At 43.4% G+C, this 24,392-nt stretch overlaps 3 protein-coding genes across 3 annotated transcripts in view; 2 read left to right on the forward strand and 1 right to left on the reverse strand.

Moving 5' to 3' along the window:
• Positions 1 to 3,963: 3,963 nt before the first annotated feature.
• The window catches only part of bcor (BCL6 corepressor), a 52,545-nt gene continuing 32,116 nt past the window's right edge, over positions 3,964 to 24,392 (forward strand). Inside the window, exon 1 of the mRNA XM_088315248.1 lies at positions 3,964 to 4,021. The gene's annotated coding sequence lies outside the window, so the exon portion shown is untranslated. The remainder of the gene's footprint in view (positions 4,022 to 24,392) is intronic.
• Positions 9,437 to 10,979, forward strand: LOC148323294 (uncharacterized). The gene is made up of 2 exons (XM_088315331.1): positions 9,437 to 9,637; positions 9,717 to 10,979. Exons 1-2 carry the CDS (start codon positions 9,526 to 9,528, stop codon positions 10,643 to 10,645), a joined length of 1,041 nt encoding a protein of 346 aa, XP_088171457.1. The 5' UTR covers positions 9,437 to 9,525; the 3' UTR covers positions 10,646 to 10,979.
• On the reverse strand, positions 17,762 to 19,304 carry LOC148323295 (uncharacterized). Its single transcript, XM_088315332.1, has 2 exons — positions 19,104 to 19,304; positions 17,762 to 19,024 (listed from the first exon to the last, which is right to left on the reverse strand). Exons 1-2 carry the CDS (start codon positions 19,213 to 19,215, stop codon positions 18,096 to 18,098), a joined length of 1,041 nt encoding a protein of 346 aa, XP_088171458.1. The 5' UTR covers positions 19,216 to 19,304; the 3' UTR covers positions 17,762 to 18,095.

Consider the following 24,392-nt stretch of genomic DNA (forward strand, 5'->3'; position numbering starts at 1 on the left):
TGCATTACGTCTTTTCAACTCAATTTTACCAATATTTTTTGCTGATTTTTATGGCTAATACAATAGCCACATCCAATATGGCAGCTGTGCTGACATATTGCTTCGAACCGACCACCCGGTTCAACGGGTGTCTGCTGCAGAATTTAAAAGAAAAACGAAATAAAAATGTATCTTCATTTTAGATGTCCAAAGAGGTTGTGGCTCCCGCGAAAACTTTTATGAAACGGTTGTAATTGTGCCTGTAGTTGCTGACACGAATGTAATATGTCCTTCCTCAATTCCCGTACAGTGACGCACCACAAAAGTCTAAATGCATTATGTAGGAAACTAAACATCACCTAATGTGGAAATATTGATTAATAGTCACCAACATTGATGTTGACATCTCTACTTATGCTCACATCAACCTCTGAAAATATTAGAATGAGTCCAAGTATTACGAATTTTGGGGCATTTTCTTCTTCATAGAGGCACTTACTACAAAGCTTATGTCACTATGAAAGAAACGATCTGTATACGTATATATATATACGTATACATATATATATACATATACATATATATATATATATATATATATATATATATATATATATATATATATATATATATATATATATATATACATACACATTGATTATTTTTAGTGAGGCCGTGATTGGCCGTTGCGGACAGGACTGCCCATCAATCAGACAAAAAATGACATCACTGTTTCTTTATATTTTTAATGTATAATTAATTAGTCATCACCAACTCCAAATTAGGGTTTTACAACAAAAAAAATAGATACTATGATCAAATAAGATAATAATAATAATAATAAAATGTTTATTTTTAGAAATCCATGCCTCTAATGGTGGGACACCAGCATCTTGGTGGATGGGCACACCCCCCGCATAGCCTGGCCTCAGTAATGGGTCGGCAACCATATAGAATTATTTTACGCTATATTATTAATTTAACTTTTATTTCAGAGGGATTCACACCTCGATCACACTGTTGCGACACCCCCCACCGAAAGCTCTGTGTCATAGTTTGGCCCCTTCAAGTGGGAGCATGCATACCGATTTTTAGCGTCTTAATAGATTTTTAAACCATGAGAAACCTTTCACATGACAAGGGAAACATTGGCAAATGTCATGTGTACTGGTGTCAAACTCAAGGCCCGGGGGCCAGATCTGACCCACCACATCATTTTATGTGGCCCGCATTAGCAAATTGTGTCAATTTCCATGATCCTTGCTAAAATCTGTTCCAAAATGTCAATGTCATGTGTACTAAATAATTTGATTTAGCAGGATATTTTAATACTGTTTTATAGAGTAACTTGAACAATAATCGAACAAACAATTATCCTTGATTTTTCATTTCAGAACAATTAATCAATTAATTTGGAGCACATACATAACAATATGATGAGACAATAAAACATTTGTTTGGTTTCACGGCCCTCAGAGGGAACTCATAACTACAAAGTGGCCTGCAATAGAAACGAGTTCGACACCCCTGACTTGTCAAGTAACCAACAAAGCACACCACAAACATGACAATATCTCCACCAACAATTGCCACTTTCCTCCACCAAACACCAAACATCTGCCTTCATGATGTAGGCTGTTGTGTGCTGGGCACCGTCAAGATGAAGCACTCTTAAGTGAGGACAATGGTGGTCTGTTTCATGGTCGCAAACTTGGACAGCCCGACATTTGTGACACAAAGGTGGACACAGACCAAGACTCTATCCATCATGGACAATCCACAGCATCCACTGCGCAGCGTCATCTTCATGAAGCGAGCAGCTTCAGTGACAGGCTGCTGTCACTGTCCTGCTCCTCTGACAGACTGACAGTCCTTCCTCCCCGATGTCATGCATCTTTTTAATTCCACCCTGGGAGGGAAAAAACTAATATCATATTACGTCAACATCCTTCATGCTAATTACCATGTAATAACAATAATAATCAGAATAATAATAATAGTAATAATAATAATAATAATAATAATAGAAGACTGTAGTACCTTATTCCAGAACTTTAGACTGCACTGGAAATATAAATTGTATTTTATGTCTGTATTTTAAAAGAAAATAATTGATAATAGGAGAGAGATGGCTTAATGTGTCCATAAGTGTATGTTTGTGTTGCTTTCATTGTGGAGACGACTGGAACAATGAATTTATTCTCAGCAGTACACATTACGACTTACAACAATCACCTTTTTCTTCTGATCGCCCCCCCCCCCCCGTTTTGCATTTCCTCTGTGTTAAGTTTGCTTACATTTCTGTTGTTGTGTGTTTGACCACAAGCCTGCTTGAAGGGGGCCCAAGGTAGATTCCCAAATCCTGAGGTGTCATTCCAGTGTTTACGGCAGATTTCCGTTACGTTGTTGATATGGACCAATATCAGCCATCTCTTCAGGGGACCCTTCCAAGCCACCAAGAAGCAACAGCTTGTAAGTAAGGGGCCCTATGAGGGGGATTCCCGACAACCTGTCATCACAGCAGCGCGATTGTTTTGTCATTGCTTTGGGCCAAAGTCAGCCATAGGGGGGCCCAAGAAATAGCCTGGGTTGCGTGGCCTGTTGTGGCATCTCTTTAAAGTGGTTGGACACATATGCACAATCTGGTCAAATGAGAGAAAGCATTTTCCCACCCCTACAACTCAGCACTGTTGGAAGGCTCTCAAAGATTATCCTGTAGTGTGGAACTTTGCGTAAATGTTAAACTTGTTCAACAGTGGTACCCTGACTTACAAGTTGAATTCATTCCATGGCCAAGCTCGTAACACAATATTTCAAATCAATATCCCCATTGAAATGAACTAAAATACCATTAATCTGTTCCAGCCACTGAAAACACATTTTTTAAAAACATATCTTTGATAGTAGTTTTTTATTAAGACTAAAAGTTAATAAGACAAATATTGTTTGAATTCACAATAAAAATGAAAAGAACAACTATTTGTTTTTTTTTAAGTGCAATTATAAAACCAGTTTGGTCAAGTCGAGCCACAACAACAGTCGTATATAATGTGTGCTCTGCCGCCACTTTCCCATTCGATTCTACTTGGCTTCTCGTCTTAATGACGCCAACTTTCATGTTGCGCCGCTAAATGCCTCGCCTATTGCTGTTTTCCAGTTTCCGCGGAGCTCGCGTGTGTGCGACTGTTTTTGTGTGTCTGTGTGTGCGTCAGCGGCTCTCTGATGTGCGTGCGCATGTGCGTGTGCGCGCGCGCGCGTGTGTGTGCGCTTGGAGGCTTATGCTAATTGCGGTCTCCCGACTGGCCTTCTGGGTAGAGTCTGCGCGAGTGGGAGTGGAGCGAGTCGCTCGGTCTCGACAGCATTCACGCACCACTCCGCGCGGCACTCCCCGTACGTACGTACGGCTCCGTGCGAGACTGCTCGTGTTTTACTCCAGCAACGCTTCTTTCTCCTCTTCGCCGTCTTTAGTCGGCTCCTGCTTCTTCTTCTAATTCTTCTGTGGTGGCGTGGTAAAGAGGGGGAACCGCGTGAATACAAGGCGGAACTACCTCCGGACCAGAGCCATTCACTCCCCTGGCTATATCCCGACCAGCCGGCCCATTACGGCAGACGACTCGACGGAGGGACGGACAGACGGACGGGCTCCGCACGACCGGCCCCCAGCCATGGAGTGACGGAGTCAAGAGCCGAGTAGGACGGCGTGCTCCACTCAAAGCTAACATGGCGCTGCTGCTGCCGCTGCCGCCGCGAGTTTCGGCCGAGCTGAGTTAATTTCCCCTCGCACGTCGCCACTTGCATTTACTCGGTGGACCGACCGGCGCTTTCGCGGACACTTCAAGCAAGCCCGACAGGATTTTAAACTGAACAAAATCGCCTCTGCGAGCGAACGAGAAACTCCACTTTTCTCAAAGGATGACTTTCCTGTAGTTTTCTTTTATTTCAAGCGGATAACCGGGTCGACAATTTTAGTTTTTTTTAACTTGGAAAAAAAGAGGACAAAAAAACGGCACAAGTTGGCTGGAAGTGACGCCGAATTACCCAGGTGAGACGAGCGGCATATTTTTACTTTTATAAGATCTTAATTTTTGTTTTAGACAGTCCGACACGTGTGTGTCTGTGCTAAAAAGAGAGAAAGAGCGAGAGAGACACAGAGAGGAGAAAAAAAAGAAAGTCCCCTAAAGGGACCTCGTGATGGCTCCGAAAATCACAAGAAGTCTGCCGTGGTGATGGTGGTGGTTGCTTGGTGGTGCGCACACACTGAGCGGAACGGGCCACTTCTAAGAATAGCGCATAGGGTGGTCTTTGTGTGTTCTCGGCGGGGCAATGGCATGTGCTTGATAAATAACACACACACAAGCGAGTTGCTTGGGTCCGTCCGGCCGTGAGCTTGGCCTCCCCCCTCTGCTACCCGTGGCTGTCCTGTCAAGCGGACCCCGGGCGCGAGTGCCAGGCGGTCCGCCACGGTGAATAAATTCAGCGTTTTCACACTCTGTGTCGTGTGACCGAGTGTCTTGAATGTGTGGGTGGGGAGGGGGATGGTGAGGGGTTTGGGACTGCGCGTGTACGTGCGCGCACACGGAACCCGTGCCGCTGAAAAAAAACAAGGTTACGGAAGCCAGCCTCGCCCTGCCAAAAAGGTTCAGTTGGAGGGCATCCCCGCAGTGTGTGCGCGTGTGTGTGTGTGTGTGCGCGCGTGCGAGTGTGTGGCTGCGTCACTGGAGCGCGCGCGCGCTTGTGTTTTGTTTGGACAGGAGTGGACGTTGATCGGCGGCTTTCGTCAGCCTCGAAGCTGTTAGGGAAACGCGCGCGTGTGCGCGTGCGTGTGGCATTGTGTACACAACACACACGCATGCATGGATCAAGGTCTAGCAGGTGTGTTCTTTGTGACTTTGCCCCCCCCCCCCAGTCGTGCTCCCCTTCATTGCAAAGCACCCCCCCTGTGGATTTTATTACCCCCCCCCCCCCAAAAAAAAATAAACACCTCACCTCTATTTTTGTCACTTAATCTCCTCTTGAGCGCTCAGCAACTTTCATCCCCTTCCATTGTTGTATTATTAATCGCAGGTTTTATTTTGGCTTTGCACGCGAGGCGGGCGCCAACGATTGCCGCCACCGCGATCAGGGTGAACTAGTTCTTCTTCCGAGTTGAACTCCGATGAACACAATCCCCCACCCCCCACGTCATGTCGTCGTCCCGCGCCTCCCCGAGCCTTCTGTCCGAGAGCCACCCGGGCACTAATTAGGGGGACGCTCTCTTAGGACGATCGATGCGCCTCGTATTGGCTGGCTCCAGCTCATTAACGAGCTTAGTGAGGGAGGCGGCCGTAAGAGCTCAAGCTTCAGCAAGCCGCCCCCCACCATCTTACCCCCACCCTCACATAAGCAGCCAATCCACGTCGGACCGTCGAGCGCTGTAAATGCACGCGTCTGCTGCAGCAGGGCAGGTTTGGGAGCGCCGGGGGCCTCGTGTTGGGACCTCTGCTTTTTACGAGGGGGAGGATTAAGTGATCGAGGCATGGAAGGGGTAGGAGGCGGAGGAGGCGTCAGGGGGCTTTGACACATGAATAAAAGGTTAAATGTGCTTAAAGCAAACCTTGACATCGGGGGGAAGATCGTAAAAAGCGAGGCGAGACTACGTTTTAACGCAAGAATTTAACAAATGGGAAAGCGTTGCTAGAAGCTGTCATGATTTCTTAGAAAATTGCTTCTTTTGATCAGGTAAAGTAAACGCGTTAAGATGGTAGGCACTTTAGGAATTAAATGTTAAAAGGTTTATCAGTATACGGCGATAACATTTCAGGCCATTAGTTTTGTCATTAGGGCCACTTCAAGTGTCTGCAAGTCCTGTGCGCAATTGAACATTGTTCGCCCACTACACAATGAATCCGAGGGAGAAGGAAAAGCTTCGAGCCTCGCAGAGACGTAGCCAGTCACACGTGTTACGGTACTGTGCAATTTATTGTGCAACAAAACCTGGCACAGGACAAACTGACTGTGACCATCGAACCGACCAAACCGTTTGAGACAAACTTAACTTATGGCTTGCGGTGTACTTGTGCGGGGTGAGCTCATTTTTTTCCTTCCTTTTCAGAGTTTCGCAATTCTAGAGGTCCAGCTGTGAAAGAAATTATATAAATGATTAGGAAACCGACACTTTCACATTTTCTAATTGTCGCGATGGGATAATTGCGTCTATGACATGAGAGGAGTGCACTTTCACTAAACGAACTAATAAAGGTTCACTTGACATATGCCTGGTGGTGTGTTATCGCTCTGCAAGCCTTTTTTACGTAACAATTCAACAAAGATGTTGAAAGTCATGTAAAGTTTCGGAATTCTATGCAATTTTTCCTGCACAGGATAGTTTACTCTCAAATCTAAACTTTTGCTTTCACGTGAGCGTTTCTACCCCTCGCTAAGATAGCTAATGATGGAAACTGACTTGAGAAGTGGAGGCGTTCATAATTTGTTTTATTCTTGCAAAATGGCCCACGTTATGGCGAAACAGTTTGACGTTGCTTAAACTCAACCCACCCCACAGATGACAACTTTTATCCACGTGCTTCATGCGGGTTCGCCTCATATACACCCTTCAGCATAAACTCTGTTAGACCAGAATTTAGCTTGTGTTATTTTCCTCTGCTCTGGCAAACTCACGTCTAAATGAGGCACGCAGGATTGATTTTGAGAACCTGCTAAAGTTAACAGAAATGCCCCCCCCCCCATGAAGGGTTAACCGCGTTTTAACCGCGGGTGTAGTTTGGCAAGGTTAACGTGGGCTGCTACCCCGGTGAATTCTGGTGGCGGTAAATCGATATTGTGAAATAGCATCCGCGCTAATCTCTTAAGGGGTGGGGGGGGGGGGGGATAGGGGAGCACGGCATTGTTTAAGATTGCAGTCACTTCCTGCTTCCACCACAAATAAACCGCGCACGTAGCGCAAAGATGTGATATGCGAGATTACACACCTGTCTGCCCTAGAATCCAGCCGCCTGGCTAGATTCTACGTGTTTACTTACGTGTGGGTCGGCGTGATCCCTCAAACTTTTGTACCAGTTGGCCCGCCGCTGCTGATGACTCAAATGCAGGCTGCCATCTTGCTCAGCGTTCTTGGTTTGGCCTCGCGGTGTTGCGAGCCAAAATACATACAAGTATAGGTCATCTGCAGCTACCAAAATAATCTGCTGTCAAATGTCATCCCGTCTGTTCTCTCCAATAACCCGACAAACTCTTGAGCCCAGCCTGCTTGGCCCGGAATGTTTTTTTGGTCGCTGGACCGAGCGCAGACGCGCAAACCCAAATACTTGGCATTTTGTGCACTGCTTATTTATAGTGCGACTGTCATTTTCCACTGCGCGGCCAGTGCGGGGGCTGATGTGTTTTCCAGGTGTTGGAACAAGGGGGGTCTGAGGCGCACTGTTGGGTTGGGAAGGGGAGGGGGGGTGGGGTCATTGACTTGCCATCACGTCACATGACCTCACATTTCCTCAGAAACATTGCGTCACGCTGCCTTTATTTGTCAAAGAAAGTGAGCACTTTCCAGGTGATTCACGCCCTCCCCCTCGCAGCCAAAGTAGCTTCATTAGGCACTAATTCAATTAGCACAACCGACTTCTATTAATTATAAAAATGCAATCACGCGTCTGAGCCTTATCTTTCCACATTAATTCAAATGAGCATATTTTCACTCGGCTGAGGGGGGCCACACACTGGGAATGTTTTTATTTTTATGTAAATCAGGCAATAGTTTGTGTTTTTCAAAAGAGGCGCGAGAGATAATAGAATTACGCTTTTTTAAATTTTGATGACGTCATAGCCCCGCCTACAGAATTACGCTTTTGTCTCGTTGTCCCCGCCTACAGAATTACGCTTTTGTCCAAAATGGCCGCTATCCCCGCCCCTGTGTTAAAACTATCCAATCTCCAGCCACCTATTTCAAAATATTTACATATTCCCTGCCCGTTGAAGGTTTAATACCACTCCTACAGAATTACGCTTTTGTCGAAGTGGGCCCCGCCTACAGAATTACGCTTTTTGTCTCGTTGTGATGACGTTGTATGTGTGTGTGTGTGTGTGTGTGTGGGCCAAGGGCCCCGCCTACAGAATTACGCTTTTTGTCTCGTTGTGATGACGTTGTGTGTGTGATTGGGAGGGGGGCTTGGCCCCCCTCCCAAACTGTATGCTTCTTATGTTAAAAACAATGTGTTCCCTGCGTGCGTGCGTCCCCAACCCAAACTGTACTTATGTTATTCATATTTAAATATCTGAAGTATATAAAGCATCCAATGAAATGAGCTATATCTAATTAAATAATGTAGATGTATAAAATTAAATTAAACGAGTGAAATAATTCGAGTTGAGAAGAGCAGGCGTTGTTATTACCTTTGAATAATATGTTTATTTGGTTGATATTTGCCCTTTTTGCAAACATGTCTGGACATATTCCCAGCGACATAAGTTTAAACATGGTATTGTGCAGGCTTGGGGGGTTGTCCGGGCAAGACGCCGGCCATAGACACCCTCCAAGCCTGCAGCAGCCTCAAGGTGTTTCAAAAGATAGTGAGTGGCGACATCCTGTCGATCGGTGGGCAACTGTCGACATCCGGGGGACCACCCTCCTCCTTCTTACCTTTTTTGTAAAATCTGCCTAGTCATGTTTGCATGTCTGGACATGTATTTGTTGGCTACATTTGGACAGTCAAACGCCGTCATTTATCCCGCTACGGACGAGAAAAATGAAGGGTGATGTCTCCACCGCTCCCGCCCCTCGCACCCTCCTATTTCCCTGTACGTCACATCCTTCCTACTGCCGGCAGCCCCCATGTTTGTAGTCCTTTTTTGTAGTCCATACGCTGAGTAAAATAGCAACCAGCCTGGTTAAGAAATAGAATACAGCTAGGTTAAGAATATTGCACACAGCTAGGCAACCCCCATGTTTGTAGTTTATACAGGTAAGCATAGAAATATTAGATATTAGAATATTATATATTATTATAGATATATATATTATAGTATAAATATATATATATATATATATATATAGTTATATATATATATATTTATATATATAATAAATAGCATGCTGCTAAGAAACAGCTTACAGCTAAGAAATAGTATGTAGCTAGGTTAAGAAACAATATACATTTAGGTTAAGAAAATAGCATACAGCTAAGAAACAACATGCGTTTAGGTTAAGAAATAGCAGCTAAGCTAAGATATCATTAAGGTCGTTTTACCAATTATTTTACCTTTCAAGGAGGAGCATCATCTTGTCTGTAGACATCCCCAAGTCATCTTTGCAACAAGCTTTGACATGTTTTCACGTATTTCTTATCTATAGTTGGACAGACAGACGACCACCAAGTTGCGGTCGTGTGTAAGCATAAACAACACCGCCCGCCCCCCCCCAGAATCACGCTTCTGTCAAAAATAAGCACATCCCCTACTATCATATCCCGACCCCAGTCTCAATACAGCCAAATCCCAAGTCACGCTCTGCACAGACAAACCAATTTTTCCGGCTGAAGAGCCAGACCTACTCTAAAAATGAAGACGCTCAGAACAAGACGCCGCATGGTCATGGACATCACACCGAGAAGGGTGACAACCATCGTTGCACCTGATCAGGTTTCTAATAACATTGCAGAGCACTCGTCAGGTAAACGATGCAACTAATCCTTAACTATATTCCTATAATCAATAGCTATATATTTAATCAAAGTATCTTTGTACTGCAGATAGCGGTGTGGATGAACCTACATGCGACCATGACATGACTATGGTTGAAAACGTTGTTGGTGTAGAAACCCTGACAACTGCAAACATGGAACAGGTTGACGCCTGTACAAATGTAGACCAGGATGGAACCCCTACAAAAACAGACGAGGACCAGGCAGGACCATCATACTCTTTATGGGTGGGCGGTACGGGAATCTTACCAACCTCTGTTGTAGCCTCGTACAACACTGGCGAGCCATCATATTCAGGGTGGAGCCGTCCCGTTTCAACAACGCCGCCGTCGACACCTCCGATGACCCCCACCTCGTCGGCAGAATCTTCACAAAACGAGAAGGCACAACAGCCCAGTTGGTCCGACCAGGCTGAATCTCCACAAATCAAGGAGGTACGAGTACCTAGTTGGTCCGAACAAGAGTTCTCAAACCGTTCGCTTGAGCCCTCTAAGGTTCAGACCGTCAACGACCCTGACCCCGGACCTGCACCTATTTCCAAGGATGATGTACAACATATGTCATGGGTTGATCCTCCTAAGGGATGGGTTGATATGGATGTCGTAATAGTTGTTAAAGCGGCGATTCTTTACATGGTCAGACGTTTTTTGATAAAGTATCACAAAAAAAGGGGTTGTTTGCATAGCTATAAATACTTAGGGCATAATTATTATCTAAGACTGCACTATGAACGCATCATGCCGATCCTTTGCGGTAAAAGGTTTTTACCCTGTATTCACTACTTGTTGGATTTGTGTTCTGTAAAAACGGATAAAGAAACAGTCAAGCGAGTTGCAGAGATCTTAATGGTGGACTTAGCACTCGTAAAGGACTTACCGGACCGCCTTAAAGTGGATGAGAGCGTATGTTGTATGATATATCGTGATCAACTTGATATTTTCGAAGAATATCTTATAGAAAATATTAACTTTGACTAAAAATGGGTAATGTGTTGAGAAAATTATCGCTTTTTGGCTATAGAAGCTACTTTGAGTCGCTCGGGTTCGATCGACACGTTTCAAAATATTTTGGAAAATTGGGAAAATGAGATAAGTGACTTAGCATACTCACGTTGTTTAACGATGTGATAAGATACCGTCTCCGTCATCAACAACCTGTGGATCTCGCGCACGAATTGAAGATGTTTGAAGACCTGTTAGAATCAAAAGTTAATCCATCTGTTTTAACCCTGACCTACAGACTTTTTACGTCTTAGAGAATCCTTATCATGTGTAACCAGACTTAACCTTGTCATATTTTTGTATTTCATTCAATTAAAAATGGATGTTTTTAAAAATATGCTTTTGCGTCTGTGTGTTTAGACAAATAACAATGTGACGTTTGTCACTCAATCATAAACCGTCATGAGCGTTAAGCGTTGGTTGAAAAAATTGTACTACGATCCCATTCAACCAGCCAGTTTTGGAGGTGCAGATCGCCTTCATTTAGCTGCGAGGGAGAAAATGGGTCAAAAAGTGACGCGTCATAAAGTCAAGGATTTTTTTATCATCGCAAGATGCATACACCTACGAAAATAGGAGCACAGAAAGGTTTAAAGGGAAGTCTCTGCTTTGAAGCTTGCCCCACAGAGTAATAAAATTGCACTTGGTAACAAATAAATTACCGCAAAAGTCGGCCAGCCAGGATGAAATAGTGAAAGACAGAGAGTTTCCAGAGTTAACAAGTATCATTAAGCGTTCACTGTATCGCGTACCATCGCTATTTAGAATTTATTGTCATTGTGCCCGCAGGTGGTCAAAAGTAAAGACGGCTGCCGCCAGCACAAACGACCCTAAAACCTTAAAATAATATTGAAGAGAGATAGAAAAAGAAATCTGCCAATATGCAAATCCACTGGTGCCGGACTACGAGTCCATCATAAAACAGAAGCATTATTCGGTAAATAAATTAAGGTTGAATGATTTAGAATAATAACATAAATTAAGCTGCTTTATATTTTGATGTAAAATCATAAGAGCTCCTTTCAGAGCGCATTCTCGCATTTAGTAAGAAGGATTGTGTACATTATTTAAGAAATGAGACATTAAGTGATAAAGACTGCGTAAACATCATTTAAGAAATAATAAAAGCCTCGTTCTTCTGAACTGTCAGTAAAACACCGGCCTTAATAGCTCTCGGGTGGTGCTTTATGTTTAGTGGAAAATACCAAAATTTGTTTCATACCATTTATGCTTGCATACTCTTACGCTGATATATTGTGTTTTCAGTAAGTCGATGTCAGATATACAGAATGGAATGGTGTTTATCTACTTCTTTGAAAAGGTAAATATTTTACGAATCCGATAAGAAATGTAGCAATTTTTGTAATGTTAGCAAAGTCGAGTAAGTTTTGCTGCAGATATGACTTGACACCGATTTGACAGTCTTTTTCATCCTTAATTTACTTTTCTTTTTTTTTAAATCTGACTTGATGATTTATTATCCTGACAAAATTCTGACTAATAGCTACTGTTAACATCTTTGGCAGCGAGACTTCAGCAAACTATTAAAACAATAACAATAATATGCTTATTCTCTTCCTTTGTTTTTTGTTTCTTTTGTAGGAGACATGACTGTGATATATTAACAAAAAAGATGGCAGGAATTTGTTCATATTCATTTTTGTTTGTCTTGGCGTGTTTAATTCTTTTTTAAAAGGAAAACAGGTAACATAAAAGATAGCCGCATTTTCGCAAATAAACCTCATTCTCATTTTCTGTATTTTGATTATTTGAAAAATATCTCTCGGGTTGTTGGGTGCGTGTCTTGAATTTCACAATGTATTATTTACCAGTGATGCACGATAATATTACCATTGTTTTTAACACGCTGGCCATCGATCATGTGGTATTGGCATTAATTTCACAGTTTGCGCCGTGACTTTTGACCGTAGGTCAGTCAAATGGTCCAGGCTGACTTTCTAGAAACTCAGCATGAACTGTAAAATAGTCCCACTTTTTCCATGCATTGTAAATGATTCACTTTGTGACTAGTGACATGTCAGAAAATAGTCAGAAATGTTTATCATTGTTTTCCAAAGTAAATGCCGGTGTTTGCCCGTCTTATTCTGAGTCACAAAGCAGAGAAAATTAACTTTCAAGAATCAAAATACTTCATATTTGATTCCAGATTAATTATAGCGGTCACTGAAGGTGTAATGGTACACTCGACCGAGTTGTGTGTTGTGCGGGCAGCGTGGGTTCAGTTTCCACTCAGTGACTTTGTCTATGTCCGTCCTGTGACTGGCCGGCAAACAGCTTAGGGTGTTGTGCGCTTTTCGCCCGTAGTCAGCTGGGATAGGCTCCAGCACCCTCCCGCGACCCTGTACAGGATAAGCGGTGTGGATAATGACATGACATTAATGATAGCCTAATCATTCAATTGTTGCACCTTTTCTTGCCTGATGACGACCGTTTTATTGCGTGCTACTTTTCAAACTTGTAACGATGCACTCTTGTATTTATTCTTCCACCTTCCCCCTGTGTTTTCCAACAGGTAAGCTGTGACCTTTCCTGTCTTTGTCACTCCATGCACTGGCAAGTACCGTGGGCAGTCCTGGCCAGGCGGAAAGGGGCAGTACTCGTAAACTGTGCTGCTTCTGGAGACCCCATGGCTGCGGGCCTACCATCTCCCTCTGCGAGCAATCGAAAGCTCACACTGGTGGAGTTGATTTTATACTACCTGTTGATCTTGCTGGTTTCTGGGCTGCAACCAACAACGGGTCAGAGGGTCTACACCAACACATGAGCTGTCCACATACCAGGAGGTCGGGAGGAAGCAGAACAAATTGCCATTAAACAACTACGGACATGTAAGTTCAACAACTCTGCTCTTAGTGTTCAGGTTTGCACAGGTGAAGGGTAAAAAACACAAAATGGAGACTTCTGCTCAATATCAGCTGTAAGCACTAATAGATGCTTTGCTTAGCAATGGTGATGTACAGTATTTTTGCATCCTCTAGGTCGAATTTAATCTCTGGAGACTTCTTGGAATGTATAGTACGACTTTCGGTTTGAAGGAAAGACAGCAGCGTTGCAATCGAAACTGCATCTCGCTCGCCAGAGAGCCAAATGGGGAGAAATGAACAGACTACGATTGCCGCAGTTGTTGTTTCCATCGTGAAATTGTTTCGCCAAAAGTCTAAACTTTTCAGCACAACCGGCAAACATGTTCATAAAAAGCGGAGTTGAATCGCTGAAAATAACACACCACAGAGTTGTCTACTCCAACGGTAAAAAGACACAGCTTCTTACGATATTTCCACCTTGAAAAGCACCAGCTTCAAAATATTGAGTAAACATCTGACACAAACCCAGGTTAACATGCATTTAAAGAATTTAGTCATTTTTCCTCTAGAGAACATCCCAGGAAGCTGCCGCACCGTTTTACTGGAAATGTCAGAACAGGTTACCAAAGCAGAATAGTGGCAATTAGACTATTATTATTATTATTTCATTGTATTTTGATTTTTTTCTATCATTCATCAGCAACATTTGTTTGCCTTTTTTAAGGTCTCCAGTTAATTAAAAGTAGGATTCAAGCAGAACAGAAAATAGGTTCCGAAACGCTTTGATCATTTTCATGAAGGGTTGCATCGTACACCAGTATTCATGTGTCACCAACTAGTTGCAGACTCAACCAATAAGTATGAACTCGAAAACTAAGCGTCAATCTGAACATCTTGGGTAGTTTAATGGAAAAAAAACATTGGCTGTCAAATGTCCTGTCAAACGTCCATGATGAGGTATAACCAGAGGTAAATGCTGCTATGCAGCATGTTAAATAGTGACACTCCCTTGATCACAAAAGATTCGTAAAATGCAATGTAAAAAAAAAATGAAATTAAAAGAAAAAATGAAAGCCTCAGGGCAGTATCAGGAAGACGAGTAGCCTCAAATATCCCAAAAATGTGAGGTTTTTAACGAGAAGTCAATATCAGCAGATGAGAAAAACCTTTGTTGTACTTTTGACCATAGCTGATGCATTTTCGCCAGTGCTCAGTGTTTCACCCCTGAGTCGACTTAGATCCTACTTTCAGACAACGCAATTGATTTTTTCCCCCCTTCACTAATTAAATGTGTCATTCTAGGCATCTCTAACTGATGTTAACATACACTCTAATGCTACATCATTTTAAGAATTAAAAATTGACATTCAGTCAAGAACAACGCATTGCTACATGCATAAAAAGTGAAAAAAAAATGGTTGTGCGGTTGAAAACCACGGGGTAAAACTAAAAGTGATGCGTTTTCTTACATGAAATCAAGCTCAAATCTAACACAGACATTACTGAAGCACGAAGACAGTGTCATTCCTTGGCCATATGTTCAGATTTACAATATGTTGCTTTGAAAGTCAAGTCGGGCTTTCTGAATAGGCAGACGCAGACGCACTAATGGAAACTGTTTTTGATTTGGTTTGTGCAGCAGCATAATTGAGCAGAAGTCTCCATTTTGTGTTTTTTACCCTTCACCTGTGCAAACCTGAACACTAAGAGCAGAGTTGTTGAACTTACATGTCCGTAGTTGTTTAATGGCAATTTGTTCTGCTTCCTCCCGACCTCCTGGTATGTGGACAGCTCATGTGTTGGTGTAGACCCTCTGACCCGTTGTTGGTTGCAGCCCAGAAACCAGCAAGATCAACAGGTAGTATAAAATCAACTCCACCAGTGTGAGCTTTCGATTGCTCGCAGAGGGAGATGGTAGGCCCGCAGCCATGGGGTCTCCAGAAGCAGCACAGTTTACGAGTACTGCCCCTTTCCGCCTGGCCAGGACTGCCCACGGTACTTGCCAGTGCATGGAGTGACAAAGACAGGAAAGGTCACAGCTTACCTGTTGGAAAACACAGGGGGAAGGTGGAAGAATAAATACAAGAGTGCATCGTTACAAGTTTGAAAAGTAGCACGCAATAAAACGGTCGTCATCAGGCAAGAAAAGGTGCAACAATTGAATGATTAGGCTATCATTAATGTCATGTCATTATCCACACCGCTTATCCTGTACAGGGTCGCGGGAGGGTGCTGGAGCCTATCCCAGCTGACTACGGGCGAAAAGCGCACAACACCCTAAGCTGTTTGCCGGCCAGTCACAGGACGGACATAGACAAAGTCACTGAGTGGAAACTGAACCCACGCTGCCCGCACAACACACAACTCGGTCGAGTGTACCATTACACCTTCAGTGACCGCTATAATTAATCTGGAATCAAATATGAAGTATTTTGATTCTTGAAAGTTAATTTTCTCTGCTTTGTGACTCAGAATAAGACGGGCAAACACCGGCATTTACTTTGGAAAACAATGATAAACATTTCTGACTATTTTCTGACATGTCACTAGTCACAAAGTGAATCATTTACAATGCATGGAAAAAGTGGGACTATTTTACAGTTCATGCTGAGTTTCTAGAAAGTCAGCCTGGACCATTTGACTGACCTACGGTCAAAAGTCACGGCGCAAACTGTGAAATTAATGCCAATACCACATGATCGATGGCCAGCGTGTTAAAAACAATGGTAATATTATCGTGCATCACTGGTAAATAATACATTGTGAAATTCAAGACACGCACCCAACAACCCGAGAGATATTTTTCAAATAATCAAAATACAGAAAATGAGAATGAGGTTTATTTGCGAAAATGCGGCTATCTTTTATGTTACCTGTTTTCCTTTTAAAAAAGAATTAAACACGCCAAGACAAACAAAAATGAATATGAACAAATTCCTGCCATCTTTTTTGTTAATATATCACAGTCATGTCTCCTACAAAAGAAACAAAAAACAAAGGAAGAGAATAAGCATATTATTGTTATTGTTTTAATAGTTTGCTGAAGTCTCGCTGCCAAAGATGTTAACAGTAGCTATTAGTCAGAATTTTGTCAGGATAATAAATCATCAAGTCAGATTTAAAAAAAAAGAAAAGTAAATTAAGGATGAAAAAGACTGTCAAATCGGTGTCAAGTCATATCTGCAGCAAAACTTACTCGACTTTGCTAACATTACAAAAATTGCTACATTTCTTATCGGATTCGTAAAATATTTACCTTTTCAAAGAAGTAGATAAACACCATTCCATTCTGTATATCTGACATCGACTTACTGAAAACACAATATATCAGCGTAAGAGTATGCAAGCATAAATGGTATGAAACAAATTTTGGTATTTTCCACTAAACATAAAGCACCACCCGAGAGCTATTAAGGCCGGTGTTTTACTGACAGTTCAGAAGAACGAGGCTTTTATTATTTCTTAAATGATGTTTACGCAGTCTTTATCACTTAATGTCTCATTTCTTAAATAATGTACACAATCCTTCTTACTAAATGCGAGAATGCGCTCTGAAAGGAGCTCTTATGATTTTACATCAAAATATAAAGCAGCTTAATTTATGTTATTATTCTAAATCATTCAACCTTAATTTATTTACCGAATAATGCTTCTGTTTTATGATGGACTCGTAGTCCGGCACCAGTGGATTTGCATATTGGCAGATTTCTTTTTCTATCTCTCTTCAATATTATTTTAAGGTTTTAGGGTCGTTTGTGCTGGCGGCAGCCGTCTTTACTTTTGACCACCTGCGGGCACAATGACAATAAATTCTAAATAGCGATGGTACGCGATACAGTGAACGCTTAATGATACTTGTTAACTCTGGAAACTCTCTGTCTTTCACTATTTCATCCTGGCTGGCCGACTTTTGCGGTAATTTATTTGTTACCAAGTGCAATTTTATTACTCTGTGGGGCAAGCTTCAAAGCAGAGACTTCCCTTTAAACCTTTCTGTGCTCCTATTTTCGTAGGTGTATGCATCTTGCGATGATAAAAAAATCCTTGACTTTATGACGCGTCACTTTTTGACCCATTTTCTCCCTCGCAGCTAAATGAAGGCGATCTGCACCTCCAAAACTGGCTGGTTGAATGGGATCGTAGTACAATTTTTTCAACCAACGCTTAACGCTCATGACGGTTTATGATTGAGTGACAAACGTCACATTGTTATTTGTCTAAACACACAGACGCAAAAGCATATTTTTAAAAACATCCATTTTTAATTGAATGAAATACAAAAATATGACAAGGTTAAGTCTGGTTACACATGATAAGGATTCTCTAAGACGTAAAAAGTCTGTAGGTCAGGGTTAAAACAGATGGATTAACTTTTGATTCTAACAGGTCTTCAAACATCTTCAATTCGTGCGCGAGATCCACAGGTTGTTGATGACGGAGACGGTATCTTATCACATCGTTAAACAACGTGAGTATGCTAAGTCACTTATCTCATTTTCCCAATTTTCCAAAATATTTTGAAACGTGTCGATCGAACCCGAGCGACTCAAAGTAGCTTCTATAGCCAAAAAGCGATAATTTTCTCAACACATTACCCATTTTTAGTCAAAGTTAATATTTTCTATAAGATATTCTTCGAAAATATCAAGTTGATCACGATATATCATACAACATACGCTCTCATCCACTTTAAGGCGGTCCGGTAAGTCCTTTACGAGTGCTAAGTCCACCATTAAGATCTCTGCAACTCGCTTGACTGTTTCTTTATCCGTTTTTACAGAACACAAATCCAACAAGTAGTGAATACAGGGTAAAAACCTTTTACCGCAAAGGATCGGCATGATGCGTTCATAGTGCAGTCTTAGATAATAATTATGCCCTAAGTATTTATAGCTATGCAAACAACCCCTTTTTTTGTGATACTTTATCAAAAAACGTCTGACCATGTAAAGAATCGCCGCTTTAACAACTATTACGACATCCATATCAACCCATCCCTTAGGAGGATCAACCCATGACATATGTTGTACATCATCCTTGGAAATAGGTGCAGGTCCGGGGTCAGGGTCGTTGACGGTCTGAACCTTAGAGGGCTCAAGCGAACGGTTTGAGAACTCTTGTTCGGACCAACTAGGTACTCGTACCTCCTTGATTTGTGGAGATTCAGCCTGGTCGGACCAACTGGGCTGTTGTGCCTTCTCGTTTTGTGAAGATTCTGCCGACGAGGTGGGGGTCATCGGAGGTGTCGACGGCGGCGTTGTTGAAACGGGACGGCTCCACCCTGAATATGATGGCTCGCCAGTGTTGTACGAGGCTACAACAGAGGTTGGTAAGATTCCCGTACCGCCCACCCATAAAGAGTATGATGGTCCTGCCTGGTCCTCGTCTGTTTTTGTAGGGGTTCCATCCTGGTCTACATTTGTACAGGCGTCAACCTGTTCCATGTTTGCAGTTGTCAGGGTTTCTACACCAACAACGTTTTCAACCATAGTCATGTCATGGTCGCATGTAGGTTCATCCACACCGCTATCTGCAGTACAAAGATACTTTGATTAAATATATAGCTATTGATTATAGGAATATAGTTAAGGATTAGTTGCATCGTTTACCTGACGAGTGCTCTGCAATGTTATTAGAAACCTGATCAGGTGCAACGATGGTTGTCACCCTTCTCGGTGTGATGTCCATGACCATGCGGCGTCTTGTTCTGAGCGTCTTCATTTTTAGAGTAGGTCTGGCTCTTCAGCCGGAAAAATTGGTTTGTCTGTGCAGAGCGTGACTTGGGATTTGGCTGTATTGAGACTGGGGTCGGGATATGATAGTAGGGGATGTGCTTATTTTTGACAGAAGCGTGATTCTGGGGGGGGCGGGCGGTGTTGTTTATGCTTACACACGACCGCAACTTGGTGGTCGTCTGTCTGTCCAACTATAGATAAGAAATACGTGAAAACATGTCAAAGCTTGTTGCAAAGATGACTTGGGGATGTCTACAGACAAGATGATGCTCCTCCTTGAAAGGTAAAATAATTGGTAAAACGACCTTAATGATATCTTAGCTTAGCTGCTATTTCTTAACCTAAACGCATGTTGTTTCTTAGCTGTATGCTATTTTCTTAACCTAAATGTATATTGTTTCTTAACCTAGCTACATACTATTTCTTAGCTGTAAGCTGTTTCTTAGCAGCATGCTATTTATTATATATATAAATATATATATATATAACTATATATATATATATATATATATATTTATACTATAATATATATATCTATAATAATATATAATATTCTAATATCTAATATTTCTATGCTTACCTGTATAAACTACAAACATGGGGGTTGCCTAGCTGTGTGCAATATTCTTAACCTAGCTGTATTCTATTTCTTAACCAGGCTGGTTGCTATTTTACTCAGCGTATGGACTACAAAAAAGGACTACAAACATGGGGGCTGCCGGCAGTAGGAAGGATGTGACGTACAGGGAAATAGGAGGGTGCGAGGGGCGGGAGCGGTGGAGACATCACCCTTCATTTTTCTCGTCCGTAGCGGGATAAATGACGGCGTTTGACTGTCCAAATGTAGCCAACAAATACATGTCCAGACATGCAAACATGACTAGGCAGATTTTACAAAAAAGGTAAGAAGGAGGAGGGTGGTCCCCCGGATGTCGACAGTTGCCCACCGATCGACAGGATGTCGCCACTCACTATCTTTTGAAACACCTTGAGGCTGCTGCAGGCTTGGAGGGTGTCTATGGCCGGCGTCTTGCCCGGACAACCCCCCAAGCCTGCACAATACCATGTTTAAACTTATGTCGCTGGGAATATGTCCAGACATGTTTGCAAAAAGGGCAAATATCAACCAAATAAACATATTATTCAAAGGTAATAACAACGCCTGCTCTTCTCAACTCGAATTATTTCACTCGTTTAATTTAATTTTATACATCTACATTATTTAATTAGATATAGCTCATTTCATTGGATGCTTTATATACTTCAGATATTTAAATATGAATAACATAAGTACAGTTTGGGTTGGGGACGCACGCACGCAGGGAACACATTGTTTTTAACATAAGAAGCATACAGTTTGGGAGGGGGGCCAAGCCCCCCTCCCAATCACACACACAACGTCATCACAACGAGACAAAAAGCGTAATTCTGTAGGCGGGGCCCTTGGCCCACACACACACACACACACACACATACAACGTCATCACAACGAGACAAAAAGCGTAATTCTGTAGGCGGGGCCCACTTCGACAAAAGCGTAATTCTGTAGGAGTGGTATTAAACCTTCAACGGGCAGGGAATATGTAAATATTTTGAAATAGGTGGCTGGAGATTGGATAGTTTTAACACAGGGGCGGGGATAGCGGCCATTTTGGACAAAAGCGTAATTCTGTAGGCGGGGACAACGAGACAAAAGCGTAATTCTGTAGGCGGGGCTATGACGTCATCAAAATTTAAAAAAGCGTAATTCTATTATCTCTGGCGCGTCAAGTGCATGCGCGGAATTGCCGCGCCGCCGTTTAGCGACAACCATGCTCACCCCCCATTTTAAAGCAATTAACCTTCTGTTTGTCCGCTTTTCTAATCTGGAATCAATAAGGGCCACGCACGGAATAGCTCCCCCTGATTGAGCACATCAATAAAAGCACGCGGGCGCTTTGGCAGCGCTCCGCAAGAAAAGCGAGGCGAAGCGGAGGGGGGCGAAATTAATAAAATCCGAAAAGGACGGTGTTGTGTTTCATGTCTCTAGTCAGAGACGCGGGCTCTTTTTTTCTTTTTTTTTTTCCGTTGTCACGCCTGGATGGAAGACAACAGGCTCGCCGCAGCCGAGGCGGCCTGCGTGTGAACAAAAGCCGAGGAGAGATCGGTTTTCCAGGCGCCGCTGCGCAGCTCCCAGAGGAGACGTCACGGTTTGATTGAAGCTATGCTCCGTGCCGGCCTCCCGGGACCTCGCCATGAAACGGGAGAGCGGACGCCCTCCCCCTCCTCCTCCTCCTCCCCGCTCCCTCCCTCGCTCCCTCCCTCACTCGCCCGCTCTTTTCTCGCCTCGCTCCACAAAGCTTTTTGTTTCGACGCGGTCTGGAGCGCTCGGAGCGCTTCCCTGCAGAGATGTGACGGCCGCCGCACCTCCCCCCTCGCCAACCCCCACTACCCCCCCCCCCCCCTCCTCCAGGGGATGGAGCGAGACCAGTGCGGCCCCCCGAGATCCAGACGGGCCTCTCACGTGATGGCACGTGTTCCTGTGGTCTTGGCTTGCACGCGGTTCACTCTGAGACGATTTCTCTCAAGCACATGGATGGCTTTACGAGATCACATCCCGTAATTACGCGCGCTTGTCTTAAGCGTCCTTGCTCCGGATAGTCGGACCATTGATTGGACATACCGTCGAGCCTCTCGGTCTCTCTGCAGGCTTGTCTTGGTCGAGCCCAGTTTTAATTTTAGCAGCAGGAGCCTCGGGCATCCGTATTCCTGACGTAATCCTGCCTGTGCACAACGGAGCGTTGGCCACTAGCCCGCAGTCTGCGCACAGCAGGAATGTGCATCGCCTCGTTGAATATTTCCACCTGACTTGGCCGGCGTGCAAAGCTCCTGCCGACTTAACAGCATGAGCCTTCTTTCCACCACGCAGTACGGTTCGGTTCAGTTCGACACTTTTTGTTTTCAAAATACGGAAACAACTCTGATCTGTAGTGTACAAAATCCGACTCTCCGCCATATAAGAGAATGGTTACAATTAGAAAACAATTTCATGTTGCGTTCCAACACCGTCTTACCTACGTTAACAAACGACCATCCGCCCACAACATTCCCCACGGCTTGAGCAAGACTCAGATTCCACAAACAGCTCGCTGGGCGCTTAAGTAGCCCCCTGCTCCAGTTTGTGCCACTAACAGTGTCCACTACTGCGATGGGTCAAATGCAGAGGTCAAATTTCATATGTTTGTGTGTGTGTGTGTGTGTGTACATGACAAATAAAGGTGATTCGTCGTTGTCGTCTTCAAAAACAAGTAGGATTGCTACTACGACACCCATTGCGTTTGGGTCTCGATGGGGTCGTCTAAAACGAGACCATTTCTAACTGTAAACGGATAAAGCATTGCAGATTTTGCGGATTGTTAGCAGCTAATGGAAACTTCTTTGTCATCCACGTGCATGTTAACATTTTTACACTCAAGTTTTATTTGTTTTTACGTACACTATTACACATAATAACATAGTTATAGATGCATGACGGCAAGCAGTAGGGTCTAGCTTTATTCAACCATTTTAAAAGAGACTTGGAAAAAAACAACGCCTCCCTCCCAACAGCCTTTTTAGTGTCCGTGTATTGAGTGAGAGTGTTTTAAGGTTTTGATGTCATTGTCTGTCTTTTTTGAAAATGTTACTATACATCGGTGAATATTGCATTGAAATTGTGCATTGAGTCAAATTATCTGCCAGAAAAATCACAATTCAATCTTTTCCTAAAATTGTTCAGCCCTATCAGCTTTGTGGTTAATAAAACAGACAGAGCCTTCCTATTGGTTGATCAACACTGCTTTTACACCATAGAGATGCTACTGAACTATGCGTTATGTCTCACAAACATCTCATATGTCACACCATTTCCACCCCCCCCCTTAGGCTGGGTGACGTCATAGGTGTGAACGCTTCACTGACATTCATAGAGCCCAATTTACCTTTATAGGCTCCCAATAATTAAGGCTCCGATTTAAACAAAACCATTCATCCCGAAGGGGGTGGAGTGAGCGCTAGAGGAGGGTGGTGGTGGGATGGTCCTTTTAGTACTCGCGCTTTAATTAAGACCATCCAGCATGAAAGCAGCGGCGGCGTATTCAAAGCAAAGTCAAGAAAGCTCCGGTAAAATGCTGCCCGACTCTTGCCTAGCGCATCCCCATTACAATCGGACTCTTTGGTGACATAAAGAGCCATTTAGTTCCCATTTGGCCCGCGATGAATAGAGCCAGTTCAGCGGCCGCCGCCCAGGCCCCAGTGTCAGCACGGGAGGGAAGGGGAGTGAAGGGAGGGGGCGGCAGAATCACAATGTCGCCGTTGTTGACGGCAGAGAAGAGGCGAGGGAGGGAGGTGGCGGTACTGAACCGTGCAGAGACTTGAATGCGTCTGTGCAGCGGGCCTGGAGGACGCGGGGGCCCCTTGTTTACAGCGTGCTCGCTAATAATGTGACAGCTGAGGAGGCGCCGCCGGCTCCCTTTCGGCTGTGCGCGGATCTGTCTCGCTTCCAGCCTCGTCCCCCCCCCCCATGTACAGCGGAAGCTCCGAAGTCAGAAGGTCCAAAAGTGGTCCAATTTCTGGAAAAATATTCCTCAAAAGTCAAACAAAACATGGAGGTCAAACTAGCGTCGCATGTGAAATCTCGCATTGTTCAGCTCAGTGAGCATGTAAAATACAAAACAGCCTTAGTTGTGACGTCAAAGTGTGATGATGTTAACCGTACAACCCCAAATTTGGAAATCCAAATGACCGGCATGTTGATGTGCGCTAAATAATAAAAATAATAAAATCTGAATCTCATTTAGTAACCATATTTACCAATCAGATGCTAATCTAAACAGCATATATCCGAAAATGTCTACCATGAAAATGACCGGAGGTGCCTCTTCTTTTAAAGATAAGCACACTTGCTTGAAGCTGTCTCTCCCAGTTGAAGTTTAGAGTCAATTAACATCTTGTGGATTTAAACACCAAAATGTCCAATCAAACCATATGATTTCATTAAACCAAAGTATAATAGACAAAAACATCTAATGCCCAAGATGGTCAAAAGCGTAAGGTGTCAAACTGAAGGCTGGGGGCCAGATCTAGCCCGCCGCATCATTTTATGTCCCCTTTTATCTGCGACAAAAATGATTTTGACACTTTTGG

The sequence above is a fragment of the Idiotropiscis lumnitzeri genome, chromosome 14, assembly GCF_059441095.1.
Source record: "Idiotropiscis lumnitzeri isolate Australia: NSW breed Sydney's pygmy pipehorse chromosome 14, RoL_Ilum_1.0, whole genome shotgun sequence".
Lineage (NCBI taxonomy): Eukaryota > Metazoa > Chordata > Actinopteri > Syngnathiformes > Syngnathidae > Idiotropiscis > Idiotropiscis lumnitzeri.

What these genes read in the sequence shown, in the direction of transcription:
- LOC148323294 (XM_088315331.1), top strand. Translation starts at nt 9,526, where the DNA reads ATGAAGACGCTCAGAACAAGACGCCGCATGGTCATGGACATCACACCG. An exon ending in CATTGCAGAGCACTCGTCAG is followed by an intron (nt 9,638 to 9,716) that starts GTAAACGATGCA and finishes TTTGTACTGCAG; the next exon opens with ATAGCGGTGTGGATGAACCT.
- LOC148323295 (XM_088315332.1), bottom strand. Translation starts at nt 19,215, where the DNA reads ATGAAGACGCTCAGAACAAGACGCCGCATGGTCATGGACATCACACCG. An exon ending in CATTGCAGAGCACTCGTCAG is followed by an intron (nt 19,025 to 19,103) that starts GTAAACGATGCA and finishes TTTGTACTGCAG; the next exon opens with ATAGCGGTGTGGATGAACCT.